General features: G+C 38.9%; 2 protein-coding genes across 4 annotated transcripts; both read right to left on the reverse strand.

Annotated features, from left to right (window-relative positions):
- Positions 1 to 1,827: 1,827 nt before the first annotated feature.
- Positions 1,828 to 12,512, reverse strand: pde9ac (phosphodiesterase 9ac). 3 transcript variants are annotated; one of them, XM_019257426.2, is made up of 20 exons: positions 12,292 to 12,512; positions 11,705 to 11,874; positions 10,226 to 10,296; positions 9,675 to 9,752; positions 9,494 to 9,537; positions 9,274 to 9,328; positions 8,960 to 9,030; positions 8,758 to 8,845; positions 8,561 to 8,639; positions 8,364 to 8,438; positions 8,175 to 8,261; positions 7,891 to 7,995; positions 7,624 to 7,706; positions 7,194 to 7,350; positions 6,930 to 7,043; positions 6,537 to 6,641; positions 6,283 to 6,411; positions 6,103 to 6,198; positions 4,878 to 4,954; positions 1,828 to 3,892 (listed from the first exon to the last, which is right to left on the reverse strand). In XM_019257426.2, exons 2-19 carry the CDS (start codon positions 11,771 to 11,773, stop codon positions 4,910 to 4,912), a joined length of 1,551 nt encoding a protein of 516 aa, XP_019112971.1. In that variant the 5' UTR covers positions 11,774 to 11,874; positions 12,292 to 12,512; the 3' UTR covers positions 1,828 to 3,892; positions 4,878 to 4,909. The 3 variants fall into 3 exon arrangements, with proteins under 3 accessions (XP_019112971.1, XP_010727944.1, XP_010727945.1); XM_010729642.3 differs by having other exon boundaries at positions 4,878 to 4,960; XM_010729643.3 differs by lacking the exon at positions 4,878 to 4,954.
- A 3,815-nt stretch (positions 12,513 to 16,327) lies between these two features.
- On the reverse strand, positions 16,328 to 23,275 carry hepacama (hepatic and glial cell adhesion molecule a). Its single transcript, XM_010729641.3, has 7 exons — positions 22,888 to 23,275; positions 20,255 to 20,602; positions 19,715 to 19,996; positions 18,214 to 18,304; positions 17,899 to 17,966; positions 17,729 to 17,799; positions 16,328 to 17,118 (listed from the first exon to the last, which is right to left on the reverse strand). Exons 1-7 carry the CDS (start codon positions 22,982 to 22,984, stop codon positions 16,756 to 16,758), a joined length of 1,320 nt encoding a protein of 439 aa, XP_010727943.3. The 5' UTR covers positions 22,985 to 23,275; the 3' UTR covers positions 16,328 to 16,755.
- Positions 23,276 to 26,084: the final 2,809 nt, after the last annotated feature.

The following is a 26,084-nucleotide window of genomic DNA, read 5'->3' on the forward strand; positions in this document are numbered from 1 at the left end:
CAAAGCATTTTAAACTTTCTCCTGGCTCGAACTTATTGGATTTGTTAGACCACCAGTGTAGATTTGTCTTCAGATTAATCCATCATTCATAACACAGTTAAAGCTGTGGGTGGTAGTTCCTGCACAATTAATATAGAGAATACGCATCTGCATGACTTTTGCTCATAACTTTTGACAGGTACTAATAAAGCTGCAGGGATTTGCAGAAAATTGGCAGTATTAATAATTCATTGGTTCAAACAATCTCTCTCTCTCTCTGTGTGTGTCTCTCTTTGAAGCAAATTGAAAAAATAAAGAACTGAAAATAAAGTAACAAAGCCCTCAGGGACACTGTAAGAATATAATATATAATATTATATTCACATAGTGGCTTTGATTTTCATAATTTGACAGTATAAAAATAATGAAAATTAAAGCCACAATGTGTTGGATAACTTTGTCGCCCCCAAGTGGTAGGGTCAAAAAAGGTAATGGATCCATCCTGGGGAACACTATAAGATATATGGACAAAAAGTCACACACAGACTGCACCAGTTTTCACCAAACAAAGAGGAATGCCTTCAGAACAACCAGAACGATAATCAGCACCCTGTGCAAACAGATAAATAATGTCTTATGTGGCTCTGAAGAGACACTTTCCAAAAATATTTTTTTTAATTAATCAAGAACCAGGATGTCTCGTCTTCCACTACTTCAATTTTGATTGTTCATATTTGAATCTGTTTCTTATACGTCTCCCAACCTTATCTAATTAAATATGTTTGATTTAAAATATATTACAATATATTATGTCTTATACCATCAAAGTCAAAGTCTTTGAATTATCATGGATCATGTAGCAAACCACCGATCAAATGTCACTGTAAAAAGGGCCACACCTTCCTTTGCATGCGTGCTTAGGTCTGATATTGTGCAGAGAAAAAAATTAAACAGCTTCATGGTGCTTTTGTAGTCGATACCGTATTCACTTTCACATCAACAAACAGGCCCATTGAAGTATAATGGCAGTTAAACATGATGTGACACCCAGCCTCAAGGCGAAGTGAATGACTAAACGGTTTTAGATATCACTCACGTTAATTATTGTTGCACTTGTAAAAACATTTAACAGTCCAATGAGTAACAAGGTAGCAGGTTGGGTGGATGCTCAATTTGAGGGATTTTTACATCTTTTGATGTATGAACTGAAAGGTTATTAGTGCACTTACTTACGGGCAAAATAAAAAAAAGTATTTTAACAAGTCTTCTGCATTTAGTTCTCATAAGCAAACAAGACACTAAAATATAATAAAAATAGTGGACATTGTCTCAACTTGTCACAGAAACCACGTAGCTTCCTTGAGCGTCTGGGAACTCTGCCCGTATCCATAGTGCCACACAACTGGGCAGCACCACTCTGACCAAAGGATTTCACGGACATGTCATTAAGACACCTGGGAACTGTGTGAACTGGTGGAAAAGGGGTAGAATAGTTCTCCTTTAATCGTTGGCAATGCAGCAGAGCGCCGTGCAGTATCATCTGATGATAAGACAGCATGTTGTTTCCTCAGAGCATTCCTGCTGGTTAACGTCAAATACACTCTCTCACGCTATGTGGAGAAGGTGATGGGTAATTACGTTCATTCATACAACACTATGTGTTTACCCACTTTCTCAGCAATAACATGCGGCCTGTTTTTCTTTTCTTTTTTTTTTATTGCTTTGACTTCCAAGTGGGAACAGCAGTATGCACACAACAGATCAGACAAAAAAAAATAAATAAATCAGACCATGAAAATGTGAATGAATCGTAGGATTTATCAGATTAAAGCGACACAACTAGAGGAGTGAAGTTGACTTTTATTAATTCTCCTACTTGATTTTGGAACGCACAAACAAGCCTAGACAAAAACATTTAGTACAAGTTGGTGAGTCATAGTGTGCGTTACTCTGAATTGATAATATGATTTCCTCATAGCTATGTAGGTGGCATTCAGTGTGTGTTTGTGTGTGTGTGTGTGTGAGAGAGACAGACAAGGGCAACAGTTGAGGCGATAATCACTCTGGAGTAATTGGCAACATATTGCCAAAAACCCACAGTAATAAAAACACCGTGGAGTAGCTGGAGGGAAACCACCCACACCTGATATGACTCAAAAGGAAAGCAGGGGCGTGGTGCAGGCTGAGATAAGTAGCACCTTTGGGTGGTACACAACTGGATAACTAGTCATATTTCAACACACGTTGACTGTATTCTAGCCCTCAAGTCTAAAAAATGACAATAAAATAAAACTCAATCAGGACGATGGGCAGAGAAGCCGTGTATAACTGGAACGTCTCCACAACAACTCAGGATGTGAAGATCACGCGGCACTATACATCAAATGAAACATCAGTCTGTAGTGTCAAAAGAGAAACGAAGTAAAGTATAAACTATAAAGTTTGAGGTATGATGTGTTATTTAACTTCATACTATTTGTAAAAGATGTTCCAATCATCCAATTATCCTAAGTGAAATGTTTCCACAATGAGAAAGGCACTTGCTGTATTGTATTATGCTGTCTGTCAAAGTGTTCATTTTCAAACTTTTTCCACATCCTTGTATCACATGGTCTTCAGCAGCAGCTAGTTCTCTTTAGTTGTGATAGAGATCTGTTGACCCGCATGTAGCTGTTATGAGCAGCTCAAGATAGAATAAAAAGTCCTGAAAGTGAAAATCAGTTAAATCACATCAGCTACTAAGCTTGCATGGCAATGGATCCATCTCCGTGACAACTGAGCAAACTGATAAAGATTGTGTAGTTTGGCTGAACGCTCCAGAAAAAGCTGATTGCGAAGGTGGAAGCCTTAATGTTTATATACAGTATGAAGTAATGAATCATGTGGTACACTGAAGTCCACAGTCAGCAAGTACGTTTTCACTTTGAACTCACAAAGAACTTGCTTCACTCTGTGTGATCATTGTATGGTACTTTACAGGCTAATTTAATTCATCCAAGTTTATTTCTAACTTTTCTCTGACAGACCTCATTGATATTTGTTGCTTTCAAGTCTGTTCCATCACATAAAATGACTGGAGTTGACTTACTGTGGAAACACAGTAGCCCTTTTAACATAGACGACACTCTGAAATGTGTTGTGTAACCTTTATATATAAAGACAGGGTGTGACAGATGAACAGACATACAAATCACAGTTTTACATGTATTATGAGATATTAAAATGTTTTTACAGGACAAATTGTGTAACACCTTAAACAATATATGCACCTATGTGGCTTTCTTTTATTAGGAAGTGTTGCAGGTAAGAGAATACAGACATGTGATGGTTTAATGAACTGCTCATTGTGTGTGAACAAAAATAATAAAGATGCGAAGATGCATTATTCTTTGGGAAACACCCAGTGGACTATATCAATCAAAAAACTTATTGCTACAGTGAGGTGAAAACATCCCAGTTTGGGGCATTTTTTTTTTCTACTGGAAAAATTTGGAAAAAATAAATCATTTTCCTTATTTAGTTTGTGAGGTCCATTCTGCAGCCATGGTATATATATATTTTTTTCAGAGTGCATGGTGATCAATCTTTAAATAGGTTTTTAGTACGTGTTTTGGAAAAAATGGTCCTTTAAACTCTCGAGGCACTATGAAATAAAAATAGGGAGCAACAACATGAACACCATAAATATACAGAGAGGTCACCAGGTCTCTTTCTGTTACATCCAGTGCAAAAGTCTAAGTCAAAGTTCAAGATATGCCACCTTGATGCCTAAGTTTAGTTCAGTATGTAGCCAAGCAGTCTCTTTTCTCGCCCTCCCGATCCAACTGTCATCAACGAAGCGCAGAACGTCTTCACTGAGGCCTCAGTCATGTTTTTTAAAGTCTTTCCTTAATTTGAACACAAACGAAGACCCCTGCAATAAAATAAGAGCTTGGATTAGGCTGAGAGAAACAGCAGGGTGTTAAGGAGGAAAGCCACAACTAAAACTATGTTGAAAAAACAACTCATTGACTGAGAGCTGTGCCTAGATCAGCACAAACCATGCCTGACCACCAAAAGTTTGGGTGGTTATCGTCCACCATAGATAAAGGCTATTGGGCTGAAGTTGCCTTAGAGCTGTGAGGGAGTGTTATTGGCTTCCCTATGAGGAAAGTCAAAACCTACTCAGAGTCTAGAGGCAACTTCATCCTATTTCTGTGGAAAAGGTCAATGTAAAATAACAGAAAGGATGTTAAAGGTTCAATTCATGTGCGGAAAATGTTGTATCTTGTCACTGTAAAAAAAAAAGGAAACATGGTGTTTAAGAAGGAAACAAACGAGCAACAATTCCACCACTTTGTTTTCAGCTGTTACAACAGCAAAATAAACTAAATCATATGTAAAAGTCATGATAATGTAGCAATCAAATAGAGCTGGTATATAAAAACTAAATATTTTTATTTTAGAACTGTGCTTGCTTATGTAATTGGTTGATTTGGTCTCAATATATTAAAGAATTGACATGGAGTTGCTTTATATTTAATTTCTTTCTTTCTCATAAACGGTTCAACTTTTCATTCTTTCTTTCTTTTTTCCTTTGTAGGCCATTTAACTTCCACACAACCGAGACCCTCACACTTGCCAAGAATTTCTCATGCTGAACCAATTCGGCTTGAAGCGACTAAACGGGATTACCCTGTTGGTTTTCCTCCTTGTGAGTAAATTGAAATGAACACTTAAAAGGCGAATCCAAAGTGATGAAAGTGCAGCGCATTCATAAAGGTCTGGCTTTTGTAGATAGAGTTCAGTATAGAGGAGCTTTGCTGTGGAGAGGCCAAAGAGAGGCAGAGACAGAGCACACTCATGACACTAACGCTAAACACTAAAGCATAACCAAGGAGTCAGTTGCTTTTACTTACACAGATACCACTGCACTCACTCACTGCAGAGCTTACTTCTTCTTCCCGCCTAATGACATATTTTCAGTTTTTTTCTTCTGTGCCTCATTGAACAAAAGACACACCTTTATGTTAGCAAGTGGTTTGATGGGCGTGGACGTGCATGTGTATGTGATCCCACCCATGTGAAACAAATTGCATAACAGATTATAACAGCTCCAGGTGAAAAGCTTAAATGACAGTGTAGATTGACTTGGATTTGTTCTCTACGTGCTTCCTTTGCGCAGCAGGAAGCTTGTATTACTGCCATTATTTTAAGCTCTTAGACTGGCGGTGTTCTCCAAACTAAATTTAGTTTGGTTAGTCCACACAGGCACAATGACATGTCTGCGACCATGCAGATGTATCACTTTAGCCTGCGATCACTGCATGTGTGTAGGCTCAAACCAGTCTTATTCTCAGCCTTATTCACGAGGTCACAATATGAAATGTTGACCGCATGATTGGTGCCACAAAATATAAAATAAATAAATAATAACAATAATATTTAGATATTGTTATATTCTTATTTTTCATTCTGAACTTGTTATATTGTTTATGGTGATAATAGTTTTGCATTGCCAAATTGAAAAAGCACAGCATAAATGTGTCATTTTGGGAAATGCTTTATTCACTTTCTGGCAAAGATTAACATAATTATTCTTTGGAGGTGCTGGACAGAGCCAGGCAAGCTGTTTCACTCTGCTTCTAGTAGTTGCACCAAGCTAAGAGAACTATCTTCTGGCAATAGCCTTATATTTACAGTACAGATCTGAGAATGGCATCAATCCTTTTATCTAACTTTCAGCAAGGAAGTGAATAAGCATGTTTCCAAAATTGTTTTTACATATAATAGTCACAGTAGCTACCTGGTAAGTAACGGGATCTCAGAGAAAAGTGTACTGGGGTATGCATTTGTGAACATTTGACTGGCATGTATGTGTCTATGTGTGTTTGTATGTGTATGTTTTAGCAATCTGGCTCATATCACAGTGACTCTAGCTTTGCTACTCACCAAACAAGCCTACGTTTTGATGTTATGTTGTACAACATAAGCTGGTTGTAATAGTGCTACAATTTACTTACTATGTAACTATGAGTGTCAGGTGACTAGCAACAGATTTAGTTTGACACGTCTGTCTGAACAAAGCCCGACAGTGCAAATAGATAGACAGAAGATAGCTAGATAGAATAGAATAGGTTCTACCTCTGTCATGGCGTCATCAATTTGTTTCAGCTCTTCATAGTGGTCACGAGAGTCTCTCAGAGGTTGAACCATGATCTCCTCAATCTGAGGGAAAAGCTGTTGGACACCACAGTAAGAGCACTGCATGATAATCAGTGTGCGTATGTATAAAGGAACACATGTGTACACATATTATCCTACCTTCATGACAGTCTCAAACATTGGGATGAGGACGAACTTGATGAATCCAATTTGAGCTGTGGGTTTGGTGACTTTATCTCTGTCCATGAAGGGAGCCACAGGGAGACCCTCAGACTTCTCCCTGTCACTCTGGGAGGCACACAAGTGGAAATTTCTTTTCAATTTGAGACAGCAAACCTCACCTCTTACAGGTAGCTATTGTTTACAATGTCTTAGATCTGACTTAGATCTGTGAATGCTTTGGTTGAGGTCACCTGCATGAAGTATTCCTCCAGTAGGCAGTCAACCCATGGCTCAGCTACCTCAGTTGGCCTCACTTCATTGGAAATGTCACAGCACTTGATCAAAACCATCTTCAGCTGAAGAAACAAACAGACATGCATGAACAACCATACATGACCCACCGACCCCTGACTCAAAACACAGGATAAAGAACCTATTCATCACCAACATACACAACCCTGACTTAAAGCGTCTACTGTATTTATATGACTCCTTTCCCAGTTATGCTAATACAACCCATTTAGTTTCTGTTGATTCCAACAGGCTCAACAAATAAAGGCCTGCTTGTGTCGTGGTCATATCTTGTATGTGCAGTACAGTAAATAGCTGACAGCATGATCTCATTAAGCTTAATGTATACGTACACATGTCACATGCTCTTCGTTGGTGAAGTCAAAGTTGTCCACTTTTTGCTTAAAGGAGTCTAGTATCTCCCCGTGTCTGGCCATGTCAGTGGCCAGAATGAGGGTGATAATCGCCTGGAAATATAAGAGCAAAACTTCTTGAAACTTTTACATTTAGGACATAAAATCGCGGTATTGTTCAGATTGATATGTTAATATGTGACAAGACTGTGTAAGATTAGGTTAAAACTCAGCACGCTTGTTAGTTTGACATGCACATCTCACCTGTCGGATCTGTTTGAATGCCTCAGGATCCACATTTGCAAAGATATTGCACTCAGGAAGAGAAAGGATCTGGAAGGCCACAGCACAATGATGGTTCTCCAGAGGAGATATGTCATTGTAGCGCACTGCCAGCTCTGTGCGAGCATTGATTTGATACCTGATAGATGGATGACATGGGTGAGTAGATTGATTGACTGTATATTTTCCTGATAAGTTTCCCTGATAAGAGAGGTCCTCACCTGCCCAAAACTCCAACAACAAGATAATCAACATGATAATGTTTTCATACCCGAACTCACTCCATGCTGAACTAGTTTCACAGTTCATTGACAACAGTGTTGTGTCGAGGATGTCAAAACATACTGGGGTCAATGGGCATCTGTATTGCTCTATCTGTCAACACCCCTACAGACAGAATAGTGAGTCTTACGTGTTGTTGTAGCCAGGGTGGTCCAGGTCATGGCACACCGCAGCTGTCATTAGAATTCCCATATCTGTGAGAGTCAGCTTCTCCTGGACAACAGTGTAAATGAAAGTTGTTATTTCTAAATGTCCAGTCTGGAAATGTATTTGTTGGTACTCTGAAAACAAATGTGACTTGTGAGAAGTGTTTGATCATTCAGAACCAAACCTAATCTGTTATTTTGTCTCTTTTTGGCAGATAATTCACTCGAATGACCGAGAACACGCACCATACCTGTAGGTTGCAGAGGTGAATCATGCCATACATCATCTGACTAACGCAGAAGCAATGGCGAAAGTTGTGGAAAGGGTTATTACGGTAGTTCTCTTGAATCGCCAACTAGAAGACAGAGAATTATTCATTCAATGACTGACTTGTAGCCTTTGATAATCATGTATAATCTGTCATAGCACTGATGTGACTCTTTGCAACACTTCAAATGTGGTTTGAGATCTGCATCATGTGCATTGAAGTATAAAGTGTATTCATGTTCTCAGTTGTCTTTGCTCTAACTTTACCAGCCAGCGTTTGAGTGTGATGGGGTTCATGTTGAATTCCTTCACCAGTCCCAAGTCATGGTACATATACTCCAAACAACTTAGCATCTGCAGCCACAAAGGAAGAAAGCAGACTATCAGGTATCTGTTTCCTGCATAACATAGAAAGGAAATGTCTGATTGAATCATGGAGAGGCAATATCAACAAACCTCGTTATGTTCCCAGTGCCAGACATCAAATGTTGGCTTCTTGAGTGCCTCAACAGTCTCCTGAGACAGGGTGTACTGTATGTGCCAAATAAAAAAAGCTGTCAGAACTTAGAGACGAAGACAATAAAAAGATTTATGAAGTTTACTCTATATTAATATTACAATAGTAGTGTAGATATTAGTCCCAGTGGACATACCTTTGGGTAATTTGGAACATCTCGTCTAGGAGTGACCTTCTTCCCATCGTCGAAGTTGTATTTACATGGACAGTTTACTCTGAATTTAAAAGGAAAGAAGTCCCAAAAAAGACATTTTATTTGACATTCATTTTATGTCATTTGGTTTCTAATGACACCTGCAATAAGACATCTAATGTTTAATTTCTTCATTTCACCTGCCACCACCTCTTGAAGTCATCTCATCTCGTAGCTTTTTCAGATCATTTTTACACTTCTCAATCTCCACCACCTTCAAACCCTCCACTGAAACAAGATAACAAGACACAGTTGGGCTTCACTTTAGGAACATGTCTCCACTCGTTGTATTTGATGGGGGTGTCCTTTCGTCTAAATTATACGGTAAAATGTACCACTTACGCTCCACTCTCTTCTCCAGCATTGCTAGCCTGTTGGTGACCTCAGTCTTTAACTCATTGATGCGAAAGGCTCTGTGAGAGGAAGGCAAATAATACAGATAGATAATCATAAGGAAATGACACAAGGTTCAGAGGTCATAATGATAAAATAAGATAAGTCTACAAAATAAATGACAGAGGTGAGAGAACTTGTTGTCTGATTAAACTTGCCTCTATAGGTTGCAGCATGCATTATCAGTGTAAGACACCGGTGTCAGGTATGTGTGAGGGTGGGGAAGGACAGGCATAACATAACATAAACAACTGAGGTGTTACCTGCTGAACTGATCAGCCACCTGGGACAACACATTCTGAAACATGTCCTCCTTTTCTGCAGAATGAAATACACTCCAGATAAATCATTGTGCACAGCAATCATATTGCCAATTTTGGTATTTTCAAGTTCTTTATTACATTCACAAGAGATGTGTTGTTGGTTGTACTGTATGTGATAATGAGCTAGTTACTGTCAGTGAAAATAAAGCTGATACTTTACCTCCAAGTTGACCAGTAGACAGAGGGACTACTTTGTACAAAGAGCTGTGAGGAAATCAAAGGAGCAGTTATTATTTCTAATCCACAATTTCTAGTTTTTAGAGTTTTTAGAGTGAAAGAAAGTTTTTTTTTTAGATATGTGAAATGGGGTGGAGATTTAGATTTATCATAACACTGGTTACTTTGGAGAGTTGGTGGGCATGGTGGGATCTATGGAGACCAAGGCACCTTCTGGGTCCACCATCATGATGGCAGTGTTCCTGCAGTGAGAGGATGACAAGGTCTTTATTTTCCTACTATTATTTCCCACAATTTCTCAAACTCTGAAGTATCTTAAAATGTTTAAGATCTGTACTTTGCCATGGATGAGACATTATTAAGTATTATATTAGTTTATTATTATATTAGAGGACAGCTGTTTCACAGGCAAGGAGCAACACAGCAATAAACCACACATAGGCAATGTATTATATATAGTAGTAAAGTGGAAAAGTAAAAGGGAAGAGTGCCAAATAAAAGAACATTTCATATAAAAAGTTCATTTTACTCAGTAAAAGTAAAACAGATTTAAAGACAGATAATAACGACATCTTTCTTTTCTCATTCATCACTGTCTGCTTTGATGTGCATGACTAATTTTGTATCTAATTTAGTGTATCTGATTATTATTATATTGATTGGCTGCTTTATTGCAGAATATTCTTGCTGTGTTATATATTTTTGTGCAACAAACCTGGGAATGTTAGATGAGGAACACAGAAGCTCCTTGATGTCACATGGGCTACAGTGCCGACTGAACACCACCTGTGAGGAGAACGCAGATCTCTATAAGCTTGGCTCTTGTTTTGCATGAATGTGTACACGTATGATGAAGAAGGTCACATAGTATTAGTCATCATCATGTCACATGTTTAGGAGAAAACCTGCTCTGTGAACCACAAATCCAACACAGTGCGATCTTCCAAAGGCACACCTGCACACAAACAGCTGTGGTTTTGATATAAGGCCTCAGTGTTCTGACAGGGTAGGAAGGTGATCAGATTTCATGTGTTTTTTAGACAACTGAGTCACATGGGAATGTAAAGTAAGGGTAGGTTCATGTTATGGTTAAGGTCAAGTCTGCAGAGAGACCAATGAGGGAAAGAAAAGGACAGCTGAAGCGTGACTCTTGAAGAAAGCAATTATCCACGCCCGTCATGCAATCAGTTTACAAGACTCAGTACAGTAAATGTATAGAGAGTACACAATCTGTCTATGGAGGGTTAATGGCAGAGCGTGGGGGAAGATTCTCTGTGCAAAAACCCATGGTCTTACATCTTGAAGGGAGCAGGTGTAACAGACAAACAGGCCGTGGACTCGGGGCTCTTCAACAGACATGTGTCATCACCAGCTCTCTACTTGAAGCACTCTACATCACCAGATCAGCAAGTGCTGCATTTATCTGTAGCTCGGTATGTTTGGAACGCTGTAACGTGAAACCCGAGCCTCAAACCGTCTGTCATGTTGCTTAAAATGATCACTAAGCTGTCGCTCTGCTGTCGTAATAATTACAAAACTGGAATAAGTCTGTGTTGTATTTAATTTTATGCTCCATATTTTGTCTCGCTGTATTTGATTAATAGCTGAGTTGCTTCTAGTAACTCAAGGAAAATAGATTTGAATGCATTTTTCATTCATATACCCAGGAGCTGTGAGACAGCAAAAATCAATGCTGGTGTGCAAGCTGTTAACAACAGGTGTTTGGTTCTGTCACTAACACCTGTAAGACAAACTGCTCTTCATCAGTGATTAATTTTAGCTCCTCCTCAGGTGAGGGTAGTCCTCTGAGATTCAGTATAGTATATTGATATAGTTTACTATGTGAACTATATCAACAATTCAATATCTAATCAGGCATTTTCTATATGATTACACCACACACAGATATCATTTTACAAAAATGTTCAATCTCAAGATAAATATAAATGAATAAGTATATAATATATATTTCCATTTAATCCCAGACCTATATACAGTATATAACACTGACAAAATGTATATTCTGTAAAAATATAAACTTTTTAGTCAAATTGGCCGATCTCACACAGCAGAAAATGTCACCAAAATGTGTTATTTTACATTATATCTCTTAGAAATAATGAAGACTGGACAGCACACACACACAAAAATAATAATCAAAATAATACAGCATTTCCACTGGAATTGGACCCACCTTTTGCACTTTCCCATCCACATCCAGGTAAATAGTTTTGGGGGCATAGGAGGAGGAGCTGGAGCCCATGTTGACCTCCCTCTCCTCTCTTCTCTGCAGAGATTCTGGCTTAGAGCCCTGATCGACAAATCTGTAGATCCAACAACCAGGGTTTTTTGAGCAAGGGGTCACTGCAAAAACAAGCAAGGAGGAGAACACACTTTCTTCATTACACACATGCATATAATAAATGATGAAAGGACATGACATAATAATACATTTCAGCATCAGGTGAGCATGCATGTTTGTCAACAAATTGGAAATGACATAATACATTTTCAAGTTTTTTTTTCTGTTGCTAATATCCAGTAAAAAAAAAAAAAGTAAGAAAAACACAAATAAAAACAAAGATATACAAAAAACAAAACAAAGCACATTATCATGGATATAATCGGACCATTTACAGGCTTTATTTTCGATAATACCCAGCCAGATTGCACAATGCACTCATATAGTACACAGTTTACTTTCAATAAAACATTTATGGTAGAGTATAATAAAAATCACCAAAATTCACAAAAAAGTCACAGCAGATTGATTAAACTCACAGTGTCAGCGATGCAGCTTCCCCTGTGGAGACTGGAGGTAACGTCCCAGGTGCTGAGGATGCAGCTGACTCACATGCAGACACACTCAGACACAAACGCACATACGCAAAGTGAGAGAGCTACAAGAGGAGGAGAGACAGTATGTGAGTGATGGAGAAGGTGAGGGAGGGTATGTGTGAGGGAGCCAGAGGGGTATGGAGTACTATGAATATAACTGGCACTCTTACTGGTTGCCAGGGGACTGTTACTATGGCGAAAACAACAGACAACCTTAATCTTAATCCACCTCCACTAACACTGAAAATTACCCGAAAATGATATAAATAACAACAGCAATAATAAAATAACATTATACAATAATAATAATAATGAATATGGTTTTAAAATACATAAATTAAAGATAGAGATAGACATGCATGTTACATCTAATATGGTTATTCTGTATAGAAAGAAGCTTTAAATTATACAATCATACATTTCATACTAACTTGTCAAGGTTATCTACCAAAATAAATGGAGGAATTATCCCCATATTTTATAAAAGGTATCTTTTTTTCTGGGATTTCTGAAGGACAAACATTAAATGTTTAGCTTGAATAGAGAGAACAATATTCCTTTACTTTGTGATATTAAGCATTGACTTTTTTTCTGATAGTTTGGCTAAAAGTCGTATGTGATAAAAGTCGTATGTGATAATGTGCCAAGTACATCTTTCCAAAATTCTCTGATCCTAAACATTGAAACAGTGCGTCCTTGCGAGTATTGAATTTGTTTTCTATGTACCTATGTGTGCGTTTATGTGTGTGTGTGTGTGTGTGTGTGTGTGTGTGTGTGTATTTGAGTGTTGTCCTCCCCAGTCCACTCATCCACTCTGTTGTTGAGAACAGGTCAAACAGATGGTCTGGTCAGATGAGTTCAGCAGACCACTTGAGGACATTTCGAAGTGCGTTTATATTTTTAGCAACAATTGATTAAGTGGAGGATGAAATAAATGAAAATATATCAAAACACATGTTCTAACAACACTTTGTTGGAGATTTCAGACCATGTGAAACACTTGGTGACTTGAATTTAATTTCATTTACAATCTGTACAACATGCAATTCTTTCTATAAATAAATTTAGACCCTCAGTTTAGTTATGGAAAACTTCACAAAAAGGGGAAAAAAAGGAGAAACCTTAAGAGAAAGAGAGGTAGGACCCCTCTTCCACAACAGCAGTGGTGGAATAAGTATTTAGATCTTTAGATCAAATAAAAGTACATTAATATAAAAATATTCCGTGGCAACTAAAGGTCCTACATTCAAAAGCAAACCTACTTGGTAAAGAAGTTTCATCAGCTAAATATATTTCACTTAAAGTATCAGTAGAAAAAGTACTTCCTTTGTAGAAAATACTGATATATTATTATATATTACAATAATAAACCAATAAATTACACTGTAACTAGCAGAGGTGAACTAGTTCTGAATGCTTTATATACAGTGAGCCAGGTGTTTTAATCCACTGGTTCTCACAGGTCACAGGGTTTTAAGATGATTAATGAGGTAGAAATCATTTGGATATTTCCCTGGTGTCTCTCTGATTAAAAAAAAACAATTTGATCCTTTCTGGGCCTAAATAAAACTCTCTGAGACATTTAAATGACAAATGTCTCTTTGGTGGAACTGCTAACAACTCAAAGACTGCATGAAAAGTTCAGAGTTTAGATAACATATAATATATGTTGGCAACCAATGTTTTAATATTTAACAATGTGTTGCATTTTATATATTTGTTACTCGTTTAATGTAACGTTTTGATCTAAATTGACTGAAAAAATTTACTTTTTACCAACGCACAACAGACACGTAGGCAGAAAATGCGCCGCATATTCAATGTTGGATTAAGTACATAATATATAATATTAAGTAAATATAAAGTCTGGTAGGATTCTATTATCTTTGTCCACTGACTTATATAAAGCCCAAAGCGATGACTCTACTTGAGAGCTACCTGTTATGAACTACTGCAGGTTCTGACCTAGACACAAAAGGTAGAGCTTTCCAACAATAAAATCACACTCCTCCATTGGGAATATCAACAGGCTGGTGTGACAAGGACATTAGTGAGAATACTCGACCAGGCAGGAGGAGGAGGTAATTAATTAGGGATGGAGAGCGTCATACATCATCTCTGTTCAACTCATAGGACACCTACTACCCACACAGACACATACACATGTACTATATGCACACACATGTGATCCTGCTCCCTGGAGTCTAATTACTGCGAGGAGGAACATGAGAGGACAGATTGTATAACTAATAAAAATATGACATCGAAATAGATTAGAAGCAATTTCCAAGCTCAATAAGAACGACCCACTTTTATTATCTGAGGACATTTAATTTTCTACTTACTGTAAGCCACTAGTAATTATGCACATGTTTTGTGTGCTTTGCTTGTCAGTGCTTGTGTGTGCCTATGATGCAGTATGTGTATTCATGAATCTGTGTGCCAAGGAATAAATTGTGTTTCAAACGGAACAAAGACCGCAAAGCCCAGATCAAAACGGGCGGATCTGATTTGCTTATGTAACCACAAGACTCATCACACCTTCCGTAGCCTAACAGAAGATACATTTCAGGATAAAAGCAAAAATAAATAAATAAAAATATGCAGATTTTCATGACAAAAGATGTCCAGCTGGACATCGGAAGGGAATACATTATCCTGATAATAGTGATGGACCAGGCCACATGTGTTTGTGTGTGTGCAACAGTTGCTGCTTGTGATTTTTCTGCAGTGGGATCCTCCCCAAAACATGTTCTTTATGTAGGATAAAATAACCCCCATATTAAGTTATTACTCTATATAAAGAACAATTGCCATGTACTGTAAACCCATTTCCAGGAACAGTTTGTCCATAATCAAGAAAAGTATACTTGTGGAAAATCAACTGGAGGCTACCTGATTAAATCTAAGACCAACTATAAATATGACCAGTTTGACCAAACATCAGTGAAGCCATTAAAACCTCCTCTCAAAGTTAATTAGCTCACAATTTTTATTTATTTATATTGATTTATCCTTTTTTGAGCTTGATCCTCACTGACCTTCAAATGTCAAGTAATTGAAGATTAAGAGGCACTTTGCCATTAGTCAACCAGTTGCTCACGGGTGCCATCTTTAGGCAAACAAAAGTGAAAAACAGTGGCAAAATGTTCAAAGCATAAAACACAACAAATGTCATAAAATATCAACTTTTACACTATGGATTAAAGAAAAAAAGGTGATGAAGATCAAATATATTTCAAAGTAAATGTGTCTCTTTGGTAAGTGCCACATTGCATCCACAACTCTATGTGTTACACTAACACTCAGCTTGGACTTCCTTGTTTTGTAATATACTTATACTAGCCTATTTAAAATACCCCACTACTGTGAACATTTGCACATTAGTGAACATTTGACTGGTACTTACTATCGCTGCACAGCTGTACTGCTCTTTTTACTTTTAAAACATACTGTGTACATATATTTATATTGCTATATTTTTAATTGTTGATATTTAGAGAATGTTTGTCATGCACCAACGACACCAGAACAGATTCCCTGTATGTGTAAAATCATACTTGCCAATAAAGCTTTTTCTGACTCAGATTCTGTTATTTATTCATTTTTTTAGATCTCTTTATACTTGTATATATTATATATTTCATGTTCATTGCTGTTTGCACCAGGGATATGAGGGAAACGTTATTTCAATTCTCTGTATGTCCTGTACATATGGCAGCGTTGACAATAAACTTGACTTGACTTGACTTCAAGTGTGTTCACAAAGTGTTTAAAGGGAATGTTTGGGCGACACCTAATGGACTAAAAAGGAATTACTCTCACAAAGACTAAGGTAAAGCATTTCTACATTGTGGTATTACTTTTGTTGTATGGTGTGTAAAACACTGCTACAAATAACTACACAAAGAAACAAAAAGAGTAATAGGCATTAATGTTGGTGGTGGAGAATGTTAAAAAATTGATGACAAACTACAAACAACTTTAAACAGTTTTTATTACCTTAGATTATAAGAGGACCTAATGTTGAATAAGAATACATGTTGTGGTTTAATTAAAAAGGAAAAAACCTGAACCAAAACTATTAACTTACATATGTACAGGTACTTATCAAAAGTTCCAAGTAAAATTCAGAATTTATCAAGAAGCAAAATATATACCAGAGCTGGAAGGTCTTTACTGTCTCAGCATCATATACATGACATACTACATGCTGGTGGACAGGATATCATCAAAAGACTACAGAAGAACAGTGCATAGCCAGAGAAATAGATGATAAATAATGGAATATAAAGAGTTAGCTGAAAGTGAACTCATCAAATATTCATGACAGGATGCGACAAAAGACCAACAAACTATACACGTATTTTACATATCACAGAATGAACACATACATCCAAGCATCTGTCACTGCTGTGATGGACAGTGAGTCTGATCACAAGGGTCTGGACCCTCTGGCTCTACAGGTAGGTGGCTTGTTGGGATGCCTACTGGAGGACGGACTTTTCTAATCGGGCTGAAACTGCGTGGAGATGAACCAGGGGAGTGAGCAGGTGAGCGGACGGGGCGTAGGGGAGGACCTGGAAGGGGATGTGGGAGAGGCTGTGCCAGTGGAGAGGGGCTGCGAGGGTATCGGCGTGGGGCAGACCAGATGGGCCGCTCGGTTCTGTTGGAGGTGGGGGGAAGGACTGGAGCATAGGTTGCAGGGATACTAATTTCTGATTGGCTGACAGCTTTGCCAGAACATTCTTCAAAATGCTCCAGAGTCTCCTGAAACAAGATGGAGATACATGATCATCATGAGCTGTGCTGTTTATAGCAACATGGAGACAGTAAATGTAGGTTGTAGGTTGTTCCCCCACGTTGGATCTGTGTAATATCCCAACAACTAATGAATGGAGTTTCATTAAATTGTGTAGTTCCAGAGGATAAATCCAAATGACTTTGGTGACTGCCCGACCTCTTACAGTACCAGCAGGTTGACATTTTTGGCTTTAGTCTAAAAGCGTGTCCAGATATTCATGGTGCCCAGAGGATGAGTCTTTTTTCCACTTGTGCCAACATGAGGTTCACATTTGTGTTTCTTAGCAAAATATCTCAACAATCATTGAGTGGAATGCCATGAAATTTGGTACAGACATTCATGTTCACCTCAGGACGAATCGCCACAACTTCAATGATTGTTTAATTTTCAATGAAGCACCATTATCAGGTCAGAATTTAGATTGAACCAATGACATTCTCATCAGTCTCAGCTGTACATTGTGCTTAATTTAGCTTAAAGAACAGCTCTGGAGCATTACAGAGGCACTATTATTGCTGTCGCTTTGTTTGATTGTAAAGCTGTCAATTGGGGGAAACTTGTGCTAAAGTTACTTACATCTTCATTGAGAACGTAAAGAGGCATGGGACTCCTTCGACCGAGTGTAGATGGTTTGGGGACAACATCAACTGCAAAAGATATATGTTTTTTAAGAATATTGTAATATGTAAAATTATTCTTGATCGATTGAACACAATCAAAGAAGGTTAAGAGGAGTGGTTTCTCACCATCATGGCCGTTTTCACTCTGCTCGACATAGACTGGAGCTCTTTGGGGGACAGGTCGATGCTTCTTTCTACAGCAGGAATAAAAAATGTGCTAAATTATATTTTATTAAAGCTACAGGTCACGGTGTTCATCATGTTTTCAACAAATGTTCAGAGTATGGTGACTATGTTGAGCTACTTAAGATTCTAGTCACATCCTCAAGTGCAATATCAAAGCCAATGAGAGAGAGAGGAAGAAAGAGAGGGGGGAGAGAGAGAGAGAGAGAGAGAGAGAGAAGAGGGAAAAGAGGAACGAGAAGAAAGAGTAGCTCTCACTTGGATGGTTTCCAACAGGCACACACTGTCACCAGGGTGATTAGGAGGAATATGCCACCGGTGGACAGGATGATGTATAGCGAGCTCCGTCCTAAACCAGAGAGGAAGATGAGAACACAAAGAAGGAAAGAAAGAAAGATTTGTGTCAGTAAAAGCAGGGCGGTGCAGTTTCCCTCGCACTGAATGCCCGACACACATGTAACTTCAAAGCTTCACCATGCTTTATAAATAAAGTTTGCAGTATTTGACAAAGTTGTGTCTTCAAGGAAATGGATCTTAATTTAGAACATTCTTTACTTTCACACTGTAAGCATATAGTGAAACATGGTCAGCGTAGATAGCATGCAGAAGATTTGATTTCCTCTTCTTTTTTTTGTGCTTTGCTTGCCAAGTCTTTAGAGTGTGCTGGCATGAATAAGGTCCAGTGGAGTAGCACATTAGGGTAGTCACTTTGAGACTTTGTGCTGTGCTGCTATGCATGCAGAGGGAATAGAGAGCAGTTTTAGCTGTCTCTTCATGCAGCACATCACAGTACAGCAATAATGAAGTCAGGATTACTGAGGTCCACTGAAGCAAAGCGTACTCCCCACCTGCCGTCTTTTTTCTGCTCGGTCCTCATAAATAACTGTCCTTTCATTGGATTAGACTGCCTCTCCCTCTCTCTCTCTCTCTCTCTCTCTCTCCTCTCGCTCTCTCTCTCTCCTCTTTTCTCTCTCTCTCACACGCACACACACACACACACACACACACATAGCCTGACATGTGGCTCTATACTGGCGCCCAGTAACAGTTGCTCTGGGCCAACTCTGCTGCACTCAGCCTGGATTTGCACTTGTTGTAAACAACATTGTTAGAGAGGCAGGCATGCTTGTGTATGGGTCAGCATGAGATGATAATTGCTTCTGCTAGCTACTGAAAATGAATGGCTGTTGAACAATGAGCTGAAATGTGTGTGTGTGTGTGTGTGTGTGTGTGTGTGTGTGTGTGTGTTTTCATAATTGGATACTTAGGATATTTACATTTATACATTTCCATAGTGGTTGACATTTGTTAGACATAGAAAACAGTGCTGGAATATTACAGTTTTGAGGTACTTATACTTGATTGATTCTATTTTTATGCTACTTTATACTTCTACTTCACCAGATATTAATACCAAATATGTCATCATTCTCATTTTTTATAGATTAAACCTCCCTATGATATGGCAAATAGTTCAGTACAGTACATTAAATTCACTTAAATTAGCTACAACATCAAAACGCTGCTTACACGTTATTGCATAAATACTTTCACAATCAATACATTAAGAACATTTTGCTGATAAAACATGTACTTTTACTGTGATGTTCAAAGCAGCTTTACTCGTAGTCAGGTATTATTATACTGTGGTATTGTTACATTTACTAGAAACCCATCTATCATTACTATACCATCATATCTTCATCCTTAATATAAACTTGTATAACTTGAGATCCTACCGGTGTAACATGCCACCTACTGTAGACAGTGAGCTTGACAGGTATGCTCTTCATGCTGCTGATGGGATTCTCCACCGTACAGGCGTATACGTCATCATCTGACATCAGGACACGTGAGATGGTCAGCACCTTTTGGTCATGTGAAAGCAGCAGACGTGACTCATTGGTCAGCACTTTGCCTCCCTTCAGCCAACCGTAGATTGGCTTTGTTCCATTATCGTGGGAACAGTGGAGGTTAAAGTGCTCGCTGTACTCCAGGACAGATGAGGCCATCATCTGGATGTATGGTTTGGACACAGGAACTGAGGAGGATGACAGGATAAGGACATGAGAGGGTGGTTGGCCTCTTGTTATATAAGAACAACAAATGATAAGTGTAATCCCAGTTAGTGTCTCAAAAACAACACTCACTCATCACTCACTGTGAATCACTCTGTATCATGAAACTAAACTCCAGCATTACAATTACACTCTCTAGGTCAAGATCGTGTATTTTCAACTTTCTTTTTAGCTCATAACTCCTCTTGCTCAGATGTTTTGAAAATATTAATTCCGCATACCATCCACAGTGAGTTCAATGTAGCGCTCTCCAGTGAAGGTGTCATCAGTGATAGAGATCTCCACTTCATACGCCCCTTCATCTGACAGCTGCAAGTTGTGAAGCAGCAGAGACCCATTCTCAAACACCAGGATACGGTTGCGGTACTCTGGCCTCAGGTTTCCTATGATGTCTGTTCCGATGGACTGCACAACTGTGATGGGTTTCTCTTTGTCTCTCTTTATCTGCCACTTAATCACAGGCTTGTCAGTGCTGCTGCTGGAGTAGCTGACTGACAAGAGGGCCTCTTTGCCCACCGTGCCCCTCACCACCTGGGCTTGGCTGGTTACATTCACCCCTGACACCTCACCTAGAGGAAAGGCAAAGAGACAGCAGTAAGGTCTTTAACTGAGGAGCAGATATAAAGGGATACAAGGATAGCACAGCTTTCTTCAGGACACAAAAGACAATCACTTTGTAGTCTTTGATGCTCTGCCAGTAGGCACAGATCAGAGGAACCAACTACGAACTGAACAACAGAGGACAAAACTCACTAATTACTACTATTACAACAAGAACAAATGATCGATGACATAAATACAACGGAAATATGGGTGTAAAATACATTTATGCAAGTACAGTGTTTGTACAATTTTAAGGTGCTTTAATTTTACTTTAATATTTCTATTTGAAAGACTTAATAATTTCCACCACTGTTGTATTATGTATTAAAATATTTGAATTTTTGAATTTTTGAATTTTTGAGAGTCGCTTTTTTTGCACATTTACAACAATATTTGTCAACCTAGAGATATTTTAAATAGTTAAATCCAAATATTAAATGATACACCTAAATGTTAAATCTAAATGTTAAATCTAAGTCTAACCCCATAAGCCCAAACATATGTTACACTGCTAAAGTTTGAACTTCCCTTCATTATGTTTTAAATACTCAAACCATTGAAATAATAAAATAAATCTTACATGTTGATGCATCCATGACATCATAAGTACATTTAATTTTTGTGTTAATCTGGGCCTAAAACATCAATCATGGAAAAAAAAAGACTCTGCACCCCAAGATCCATTCCAAGTATGTAACTATTGAATCAGTAATTGCATACGACCTGTATTGGAAAATTGAAATCTAAAAAGTTTTGCATTAAGCCTACACTAATTTTCCAGTACAACTATCACTTTTGATGTCAGATTGATATATTATTTTATTATAGAGGTATACATTATATTTCCATATCCCTAACTGCAAAAATGCACTCATTTTGGATGTAAGCAAAAGAACATTTATTTTATTTTAGAAGAAGAGTGGTTAAAGTTATTTTTTATACCGTGATGCTGTCACAAAGGGTCTTCATTCTTTATGTTCAATACATTGTTGCCTTAGCCATTAGTCAGCTTACTGATGCAAACTTGCACACATGTTGCTGGCCCATGATCACATCTTAATCACTAATCTGTTTCTCAGACACTCCCCCCAGGAATTCCTCACGACCCCTCATGGTGAACAAGCAATGCACTAATTTTGATTTGTGTCCCCCAATTATTCTCCACCCCCTGCAGGGATACAGGGATAAGGTATTACAATGTGAGCCACATTTCATCTTTTATAAAAAAGCCCCGTCTTGGAAACCAAACACAGCAAAGCTATTATGTTCACAGTGGAGGTTCCTATAACTCAGCTGTAGCCGGACAGATGGAGGTCTAAACATTGGCTTGATGCCGATGAGGGGTATCCTACTGTTAGGCCTCAGTGATGGAAAGATCAACCTAGAAGAGAGGGAGAGGGAGGAGAGAGAGTCGGCACTGTTCACTATTCTTTGCAGTTAGGCAGTTAGTAGGGCATCGCCTCATTGCCGTGGTAACCATTTGGTCCGCCTGACAGGGGTTGCCAAGGCAATAAGACAAAGGGCATGATTGTTGGAACTAGTTTCCTCCCTCGAAAAGAGTGAGAGAGTCAGAGAGGGAGAGAGAGAAAAACTCTTTGTCACTGGTGAAGCTGGAGATTGACACAGGATCCAGTGATTCAACCAAAACTGGCCTGGTCGGGTAAACCGGGTCCATGGTACGGTTGTTAAAGTCAAATTCAATCTTTTGGAACCAACTAAACTTTTGACATCACTTTACCCCTCGACTGAACTCATCTTAAACTTCCCAAACTCAAAAAAAGAAGACCTTGCACTGTTCAGCAACTCTCTACAAAACTTCATATCATCACACTTAACCTACACATCCCCTTCACACACAATGGACACTCCAGGCTCCTTTGAGCTGATGATAGGGGCCCAATATAGAGCGGCACCCATGAACGAATTCATTGTGCTACCAGGACAAGGACAAGAAAATACATCTATGACTATCTTAATCTGGATTAACTTTATTTAAAAAAGAATACAAATCTTAGTTTTGATATTCCAATACAGAACTAATGCGAACGTAAGAAAGTAAGGAAAAGACTGCAAACTAAGAAAAAAGATGATTATTGATGAAGTCAGGTTTCACTTTGCTTGTAAATAAATTTGTCAAAAATCACAACTGGAAAAAAGAAATCCACTTGTTTGGTCGTCTTCTAAAAGACAGACTCAGGGTGATTCTTTATCCTAAAATCTCTGGATAGTCCTGACAAATATTTTGACTTACCTGTGAAGAGAAGAAGGAGGAGGCCAACGAGCGTCAGTAGTGGAGGAATGTCAGAAAAACTGTCGTCTGTAGAGGAGGTCTTCCTCTTTACCTTCATCTTGTGTCCTGGGCAGTGTCTTTCTCCCACTCAGTGAGCATGATTTATCCACCCTGGGCACGTCTCTGCGGCTCAACACTCTCTCCACTGCCTGCCTGCCTGCAACACTGGCCTCTGCCTGGTCACACTGAGCCCCACTCTCCTCACAGAACCCCAGTCACAGCCAACAACAGCCAACTGTGTGTGTATGTGAGTGTGTGTGTGTGTGTTTGTGTAAGACAGAGACATAGTGTAGATGATCTCCTCTCTTCCTCTCCACATTGCTTTTTCAGAACAGAACTCAAAGAAAATAGTGTTTGCTTTTTCTGGGGGCGGTTATTTATCTCAGAATATCTGTTATATTTCAAAGCGTCCCGTAAAGAACGTGTGGTATCTTTTTTTTACACTCTAAGTAAACCATTAAAGAGTTCAATTCAATACTGAGTTCAGAAAACTTTGCAAGGATTCCTGCTGGGAAAGACTACTATACTTTGGCCAAAGCAGCGTCTCTGAGAGAAGCCCTCTTAAAGCTCTGAAATGTCTGAGTTTGAAAAACAACTCACTTCCCCCCTCTTTGGCCCACTTTTGTCACATTGTGCAAACTCCTCTCTGGACTGGAGCCTCACAAAAAACACTCACAATTTGTCACTTGGCAACCAACCCTGCCGTTGATCCACACACAAACAGACTCGAAGGCTTTTTGCAGCTAGATGCTACAGCACCTGTCAGGTGCATGATCCATGACACTGTACCCGTCCGTGAGCTTTATAATAATATGAGAAACAAATAATAGAAGCAGATAAAAAAACAAAACAAGTTTTTGTATCTACTTTGTCCTCTAGGTGGTGTAGAAGCTACATTAAGGCACTGATGGAGCATTCAGGAGGAGGAAAACAGCAGTGCACTGACATTGAACTTTTGCTCTGTTACTGTTTAAATATGTATGCCAAACATACAAAAAAGGAGAGCAACCCATCGGTCAAAAAAAGGAAATAGTTTGTTTGAAAGTTCAGAAAGTCAAAGCAAGTATAAGATTTTAATCTTATACTTTAATCTATTAGATCTTTCTTCTATCATGGCGCTCTAATTTCCTGTAAGCTGGACTCTCACTTTTTTAAATATCAGACATGATGCCACATCAGTCATTTTCACTGTCTTTGAGAGATTAAGGCATTAGCTTGTATACACTGATGAGTCAGTTGCATTACGTCGTCTCTCCCACTGTCAGAAAGCAGTCTTTTGTTTTGCGCTTTTCTTTTTTAAAGAGCATTTTTGTATTACAACAAAGGGATGTTTTATGCAGAGGAGGATGCACGGTTAATAGAAAAAGCTACAGGAATGTGGGAACAGCTGCTGTTCACCACAACTCTCCCAGGCCTTAGACTCCTGTGTAGTGGGCCATCAAAGCCGAACCTCTCCCCTCCACCTCTGCCCTCGCCAAAAGCAGCACCTCCCTCTTCCTCTCATCTTCTAATGCACTCTAATTCAAGGGGGACTCTTTCCAGTCAATAGAGGAAGAAAGAGGGAGCACAGACGGGGTCTCTGTGTGTCTCACCCCATTTCGGATGACAGAAACCATCGTCACGTTTAGTCCACAACACGCCTGATGTCATCCTGTGTGAATCAGACACACAGATGTGATAAATTGTGTCTTTACAGTCACATCCTTTGGATTTCATTTACTTCACAGTGTGACTAATGATCTGTCAGGTGCTTTTTATGCAGCTGTGGCAACAAATTCCTCTCATTTATACCCTCTCATTACTGCTAAGTTGTGTAACCTACTTAGGTATTAAAGATGCCGCTTCTCCTAAGATGGCGAAGCCAGTGGCATAACTACTGGAAAGAAGATAATTGCGCCCCCTGCTGTTTGTCCTGCCTTTTTCATCTCTAATTATCACCCAGGAGACCACAGGATATTTTTTTTCCTCTCACTGACAAGCTGTCTGGGAAAGAGAACAAACCACCCGAGCAGATCTTTCATATGATCTACTCCTAAAATAGTCGATTTACAGCTTAGCAAGTTGTAAACGGGGCAGAAGTAATATTCTCTGCTTCACCATGATACATTTAAGGCTACATACTCACTCACATGACCCTCATGAGGATGATTTCATTTGTTTGTTTGAATACATGTCTTTTCCCTCACTCGTAGAATTCAATCTACAGCACCAAGTGGGTGTTGTGCTATGTTTGGAGGTGTGCGGATTATTGATTGTTCACCCACAGTCATTGAAGAGACAGGATAACATGTCCATGGCACCTCTGGGACTGAGTAGGAGAAAAAAAAAAAGAGAATAGGTCCATATAAAACCCATAGAGGATATTTATGAGCGTGGTGGAGGAGGAATGTCAGCCCGAGAAGGAAGTGCTTTGCACTCTGGCTTTGTAAAACCGCTGAGAGCAAGGCTCATGTTGGCTGTCCTATCTCTACAGCTGGTGACACAACCAACAACCCATGTGTATGTGTGTGTGCACGACAGTGAGAATGAGTGACTTGTGTGGGATCTGCACACTGAAGTATGGGTTGTGTGTTTTCCTGTGTGTGAATGCATGTGCAGTTTGAGTTTTTGCAGAGTGCTGTATGGCTCAGATGTGTGTAGGTGGGCTGAGTGGGAGCACTGGGAGACTGAAGATGCTCGAGCCTGTTTCTCATAAAGCGAACAAGACTGCCTAGGCAAATAAAGCATAAAATTGCGTTGTTCTTTTGTGATTTAAACAGCCTTATTGCAATAAAGGTAGGCTGTGTGTTGTGAAACACCCGACAGGTATGCATATCACTCATTGGTGTAGGTGTTTATGACAATGCATCTGTTGATAGATAGGATAATGTTTTATAATTCAAAGCATCCACACTCTGAAACTGCATACAATGTAATTATATAAATGACCCCATCTAATACCTATTATTAGCGCTATAACCTCTTAATTTGTGTAGTGTAGCTGCTAGTTGTAAATACGAGAAAGGCAATTTTATGCGCTGAATTATTCATGAGATTCTTGCAAAAGAGAGAGACGCACGGCAGACAAAACATTGTTGCAGCTTCATCAGAACTGTTCTCTCCAATTAGCAGTCCTGCTTATGTTGCAGTGACAAAAGAAAAACGAGCAGCTTTGGCTG

Source organism: Larimichthys crocea, chromosome VII (genome assembly GCF_000972845.2).
Source record: "Larimichthys crocea isolate SSNF chromosome VII, L_crocea_2.0, whole genome shotgun sequence".
NCBI classification, from domain to species: Eukaryota; Metazoa; Chordata; class Actinopteri; family Sciaenidae; genus Larimichthys; species Larimichthys crocea.

Coding starts and splice junctions, on each gene's coding strand:
- hepacama (XM_010729641.3), bottom strand. CDS start 22,984: ATGAAGGTAAAGAGGAAGACCTCCTCTACAGACGACAGTTTTTCTGAC. Junction 19,997..20,254: donor CATTGAACTCACTGTGGATG/GTATGCGGAATT, acceptor CATCCTCCTCAG/TTCCTGTGTCCAAACCATAC. Junction 17,967..18,213: donor GCCTGTTGGAAACCATCCAA/GTGAGAGCTACT, acceptor TTCCTGCTGTAG/AAAGAAGCATCGACCTGTCC.
- pde9ac (XM_010729643.3), bottom strand. CDS start 11,773: ATGGGCTCCAGCTCCTCCTCCTATGCCCCCAAAACTATTTACCTGGAT. Junction 9,329..9,493: donor GTCTACTGGTCAACTTGGAG/GTAAAGTATCAG, acceptor TTCATTCTGCAG/AAAAGGAGGACATGTTTCAG. Junction 7,351..7,623: donor CACCCTGGCTACAACAACAC/GTAAGACTCACT, acceptor TCCATCTATCAG/GTATCAAATCAATGCTCGCA.